Source organism: Penaeus monodon, chromosome 7 (genome assembly GCF_015228065.2).
Source record: "Penaeus monodon isolate SGIC_2016 chromosome 7, NSTDA_Pmon_1, whole genome shotgun sequence".
Classification (NCBI taxonomy): domain Eukaryota; kingdom Metazoa; phylum Arthropoda; class Malacostraca; order Decapoda; family Penaeidae; genus Penaeus; species Penaeus monodon.
Genome location: NC_051392.1, coordinates 201,288 through 207,922, shown reverse-complemented (window position 1 = coordinate 207,922; position 6,635 = coordinate 201,288). Strand labels below are relative to the sequence as shown.

The following is a 6,635-nucleotide window of genomic DNA, read 5'->3' as shown; positions in this document are numbered from 1 at the left end:
ATAATGGTAATAAAAAGGGGTATAGAGAGGGTAACAAATGGAGTAAGACGGGGATTTGTAAAAGGGGAAGAGGTTAAGGGTATAGGGTGATTACATCAAATGGAGAGCATGTGAGAGTAAACTGTTATAAAAACCATTATGAAACAATTGATGGGTAATATGGGTAAAAAATGGTAGTTGGAGTCTAGAGAATAAGATAAGGGGACAAGAAAAGGTGATGTAGTATCAGGAAGAATGTCAGGAGGGGGGGATCTGGAAAAGGGACATTGCTGTGATAAAAGGGAGTCAACATGAGCACCCATGTGGAAGTGGTAAGGTTAACGGGGAAGTAGTTCTGTGAAAAAAAGGGGCTGCAGGGGCACTAGATGTATCACGATTGTGTCTGAGGGTCAGATATAAATAAAAGTCTATAATCTTAGAAACACTTCTGTATTCCCCAAACTGACTTCAGAATATTGTGAAAAAGAGTAATGAATAAAAAGTAGCAAAAACATGTCCAGTACATTCATGATTGCACAGACGAATGATTTTTGTACAACAAAATAACTGCAGTTTTAAAAGCCTTCTAGGCTTTTTTTGTGAGTAAATGTTATCTTAACAAAACTGGGTATGGCACAATACAATATTAGGGGTGGGTATATTTAAACTTTTACTGTACATCTCTCCCTACCCACAACTACATCACCCATACCTACACAGAACTCACACAGTAACACCCAAACTCACTCCAGCCCACTTTAACACCCACAAAACTGTATTCACAAAGTTTTATAGTGGGAGTATATTCGACTTTATTCTAAACAAAAAATCAAAATGTATTTTAAAAAATAAATTATTTGAATCATCGTTTTTTTTTTTTTTTACTCTAATTTCATTTGTTATAAAATCTCTAATTTAAATTATATATTTATATTGTGCCCATTTTGTGTTATAATACTTCAATGCATCATATTTAGGTAGTAACATACAAAAATAAAAATGTCAGTTCCTGAAAGCAAAACTTCCAAGCAAAAGGGGGAGAGTTTGCCTCAGCTGAGTCAAACTCAAAAAATGTGATACTTCTGCCTTCAGACTGTCTGTTCTTTGTCTTTGTTCTTCTATTTATTTCATGAGCTTTTCAATACTGAGGGTAATGCTTTGCACCCTCTCCAGTCCCAAAAAGGTTCATATTATTTAGTGGTTTGAGACAGACTTTGAAATTTATTTTTTTCAGGATGAAGTATCATTTCCTCTCCAGTGCAATAAAACAGCAGGGAAAAACTGAATACTTTATTTCATAATTTAATATAAATATTACTAAGATAACTGACAAACAATGCTGTCACATCAAATTAAAAGTTAACTTGCTTCTGTTGAACATAAAGGCATGGCCATAAACAAACAAATATTCTGATAAAAATATTTCAGTCCAAGTAGGATCACATAGCATAACTACCGATAAAAAAATTCTACACAAAAAAAATAGTCCAAGACATTTTTAGCAACTGTATCCAAAATCAGAAACAATTTCACTAGGCATTATTTTTGTACATGATGGGGTTTCAATTTAAAATAGTATCTTATCATATAAATGTGACAAGAATTACATTTGTTGATTGAGCTTAGTCTAAGACATTAACCTTAGTCATGTTTTAAGGCAAAACCTCCCCAGAAATACATCTTACAAACTTGAGGCTGAGTAACACAGCATGTAAACTGACTTGGGACTGGCTGGCATATGAGAACAAGAGAAATGTCTATATGAAGGCTGGGGGCTCACAAATGCTCCAGATTTGGAGTCGATAACCCCCTATCATAGAAAAAAAATATATATGTATATTGTCTTCTTATCTGGTCTAGTTGTGTGAGTTCACATCACTCATTTTCTTTTAGTGATAAAAATGTATTTTCTTGCAGCCCTTTACGGAACACTTTAAAGAACTCTTCAATCAAACTACAACTACAGGCATTATTACAAGAATACAAGATCTACTTCACAGAAATAAATCAGGATGGATATTCTCCCTTGGTCTCTTGGGGTATGAATCACCTTATAACTACCTTGTGATCTACTGATCATCTATCACCTGAGCTAGCAAATACACTTTGATATCAAAGTGTGTACCATGAAGCCTTGACACAGCAATATACAAATAACTAGTCAATGCACATCAGTGTTGTTGGAACACGATGGTCAAAAACACCAGTAGTCCTCTACTATATAACAGTAACTGTCAAGTGCAATGCTACTCCTTGAGGTGCTGGAGGAATTTATGTTGATAAGGAATCTAAGTATATGTGTGGATGGGTCACTCCAATAAACTGATCTCTTCATGCTCTACACAAATTAGCAATGACCATTTTTTCTCTTTCAATCAATCCAACTTGCAATACTGACTCTCACTTTAATAACCATAAAAAAAAAAATAAATAAATAAAAAAAAAATAATAATAAAATAAAATAAAATAAAAAAACTAAAGTGGTCATTATCTGCATTACAACTCAGGATCATACTTTTCCAGTGGCCAAAATTCACAACCATTCCTCGTTACAACCACTGCTCCAATAATATATGCTGGTGACAAAAATATGAGAAGTACACTCATTATACAAGAGGAGAGAGTTCATGCTAAATCTATGTGCATGAGCCCAGCCATCATGATCACTATCATACTGTATCCCAAATTTAACACTTATAAAATGGTAAAACTTTACTTCTAAACAGAAATACACTGCTTCAGTCTCAAAATCATGGCAACAAACATTAATGATTCTCATCACTGTGGAAGAAACTGAAATACATTTTTACAATTGAAAATTTTCATAATTTACATCACTATTATTCCACAAACTAGTTTGAAAATAATTTGTACATATAGAAATGCAGACTATTCAAAATATCTCCTAGAACTCTACCTGGTTTCTGGATAAAAATGAAAATATATATACATATACATATACACAATAATACATGTTCAAAAAACATGTACAATTTTCTTTAAAAATGAAAAAGAGAAAAAAGATGGCTACAATATCATTAATGGTCTAAAGAGTGTATAAAGAGAGAGAGAAAGAAAAAAATGCTAATAATTGCAAACCTCAAAAATAAATTTCTGATACATAACTTCCCTTATTTCTGCTCAACAATTACTACTTTGCAACATGAGCTATTTATGGAGTCCCTTATAGCAAAAAAAATCTTATTGTCTCTACCCTTTGACTCCTATGTAGACTGTACCTGCCTAATGTTTAATACCGATGCCTTCTGTCTCTGTCGCGGGACCGAGACCGACTTCTGTGGTAGTGATCTCGACTGAAATGAAAGGAACAGGTTATTGCCATATAATCCTTATGCATTATGATAGAAAACAGATTGTTACACACAACCTGGAGATCCTGGCTACTAGACAGTCTCACCTTGGGTTGTTTCCACAATTCCTACCACCCCAGCAATTCTGACCCATGTAGATATAAACAAATGAAAGTTTTTCTACCATAGCATCAACAATTCCTTTTTTTTTTTCAAATGCTGTCCCACATTGATCTGGTGGGTCCAGATGCCTTAGGCCTACCATTTTCCAAGGTCTTTATTTATCATTTAACCCACTGGATCCGTCTGCATCACAACAATCAAATCACCAAAAATCCAGGCTGCTCTGTCAGGTGGCTGCTTGTTGGTCGGGTGCACAGGAACATGGGTGACAAGACTCTATGCCTCCTATTTGCGAAGTTATTTACTCTTTTTACACATAAGCTTTTGGCCATTTTCCAAGTCCATATTTGCCATTTGATTTGCATTCTCAAGATGGTAATAGTTTTTTTTTCTTTGCACAGACTCCAATCATCTCTCTGGGTTGTCTACAACTCAGTGCAAGAAAAATAGAACTATGTAACACTATGCTACTTTTGTCATTAATTTTTTTTTTTTTTAATATTCAATTTTCTGTAATACAACCTGCGTCACCCCTCACAGCACTAGGAATACAATGCTGAGCATGGAAATGGCTTCCTCCATGGAGCATGCACTTTTCCAGTCATCACTCACAGACATTTCATTCCATCCATCGATGGGAATAATGCAAAATTGCCAAATGAGTAAAATACGCTTCCTAATAGTGAGTCTTTGGCATCACCCAGCCTTCAGCCAAAACACTCATGACGGCAGATTCACGTCACCTGGCCTACAGCCAGATTTTCCTGTGACGGCAAGTTCACATCACCCAACCCTCAACCTGGATTTTTTCATGACATGATGGTCACATCACCTGGATCCAAAGGGTTAACAGGCTATATGATGGTGGTAATAGACTGTTCTGCTTGCACAGACTTCATATCTCACTAGGTAGAACAACATTGTGCAATAACAATAGCAATAAGTAATATTGTGTATTGTTAATTCTTAAATATTCTTGTATCATTTTATTTTCTGTAATGCCCTGCAACACCAGTCTCAGTGGGCAGGAATAGGATCATTTGCATGGGCAGTGTCCTCATTAGAGCCAGGGCTCTTCTCTATGGCTCAGCCAAAATTTTTCAGAATGTGATAGTCATGTAACCCAATTCCAATGGATTAAATGATCAAATAAAATGGGGACGTATTTCATCCTCTTTATCCCACTGAATCAAAGTGATATCATCTCATGAAAAATTTTAGCAGAGGGCTGGGCACAGTCATGGAAAAGTTTGGCCAAGAGCCAAGGTAACAAGAATGTGCCATCATGAAAAATTTGGCTGATGGCTGGGGTAACAGGAACAACTCACCATGAGTGCACAAAGTTCTGAGAGGAAAATGAGACTCAGTGGGAATTTCAAAGAGGGATCCAGCATTATTTCCACCAGTTAAAGAGGATAGAATGTTCCATCCATTAGCCATGACTGGAAGAATGCCAGCTCCAAGGAGGACACTATTTCCATGCTGTGATCAGCGGCACGGGGTATGTGACAGAAAATTGAATAATAAAGTATAAAAAAATTATAAAAATAGAATGTATTTTTTGTTACTATTGTTTCACTGAGATGCAGACTCCTTAGGGAGATGATATGGAGTCTGTGCAAGGAAAACAGTCTATTACCATCTTGATACAGCATATCAAATGATAATCATAGACCTTGCAAACTGGCAAAAAAAAGTAATAAACACTTATGCAGAGAAAGTGATGATAACATTGCAAAAGGAAGGCAAGGGGTTTTGATACCACAAATGAGTATTCATCATGTTGGCCAAGCCGACAAACCACAATTTTTGTCCAAGTGCGAGCCAGATACAATGGGTTAATATACAAGATCCCTACCTGCCATCTGTTTTCTTCTCCTTCTTGATGCGATGTTTTTCTCTCTCGAGGAGGTCAGCAAAGTCTCTGTGACCTCTGTCTTCAGCATATCTGTCATGATGGTGCCTGTGTTTCCTGTCATGGCTGCAAAATAAAGAAAGAAATTAGTGTACATTTCTCTGTAAATACACAACCCCCCCATCACCCCCCACACAAATCAATGCTATATTCTAGGCTGAATTCCAAACAATTCAACATTTGCAATAAACAAAAATCATAAAGGAACTGTTGAAGATTTCATCAATGTGATACTATAAAGAATACTGATAAGCAATTAATACAAATAATATATTAATAACAGTGACAATAATAGTAATAATAATATAGTGGCAAAGGAGGAGGATGTGGAGGCAATGCTGCAGCTGTTGCCTGGGCCATACCTGCGGCTTCTGCTCCTCCTCCTGTCCTTGTCCCTATTTCTGTGACGGTCGTGGTGGTCTCTCTCTCTGTCCCGATGCCTGTCTCTACCTCTGTCACAGTCACCATTCCTCTCCCTGGGGTGATCTCTTGACTTCTCATGTGACCTCTCCTTCCGTTTGTCACCATCTCGCTCTTTCTCTTTATCATGATCTCTCTCTTTCTCTCTATCTCGCTCTAAAACTCCTTCTTAAAAGCTTCTCTCACTTCCCTTCGCTTTCATAGGTTCTCTCTCCCCTCTCTCCCCCCCCCCTTTTTTCTCTCCTCTCCTCTCTCCTCCTCCTCTCCCTCTCTCTTCCTCTCTCCTCCTCTCTTCCCTCCACTCTCCTCTCTCTCCACTCTCTCTCTCTCTCTCTCTCTCTTCTCACTCTCACTTCTCTCACTATATCCTCCTCTCTCTCTTCTCCCCTCTCTCACTCCTCTCTCTCTCCTCACTCTCTCTCTCTCTCCCCCTCCTCTCTCTCTCTCCTCTCTCTCTTCTCTCTCCCACTCCTCTCTCCTCTCTCTCTCTCTCTCTCCTCACTCTCTCTTCTCTCTCCCCCTCTCCTCTCTCACTCCCCTCTCTCTCTCTCACTCTCTCTCTCCTCTCTCTCCTCCCTCTCACTCTCCTCACTCCCTCCTCACTCTCTCTCTCTTTTCGCTCCCTCACTCACTCACTCACTCTCTCTCTTGCTCCCTCACTCACTCACTCACTCTCTCTCTTGCTCCCTCACTCACTCACTCACTCTCTCTCTTCCTCCCTCACTCACTCACTCACTCTCTCTCTTGCTCCCTCACTCACTCACTCTCTCTCTTGCTCCCTCACTCACTCACTCACTCTCTCTCTTGCTCCCTCACTCACTCACTCACTCTCTCTCTTGCTCCCTCATTCACTCACTCACTCTCTCTCTTGCTCCCTCCCTCACTCC

At 38.3% G+C, this 6,635-nt stretch overlaps 1 protein-coding gene across 1 annotated transcript; it reads right to left on the bottom strand.

Annotated features, from left to right (window-relative positions):
• Nucleotides 1–1,254: 1,254 nt before the first annotated feature.
• LOC119574928 (pre-mRNA-splicing factor 38B-like) lies at nucleotides 1,255–5,890 on the bottom strand (the record flags this gene model as incomplete). The annotated part of the gene is given in 3 exon segments (XM_037922201.1): nucleotides 1,255–3,293; nucleotides 5,272–5,394; nucleotides 5,691–5,890. Coding segments are annotated over 3 exon segments (387 nt in total), but the record flags the coding sequence as incomplete, so codon positions are not given.
• Nucleotides 5,891–6,635: the final 745 nt, after the last annotated feature.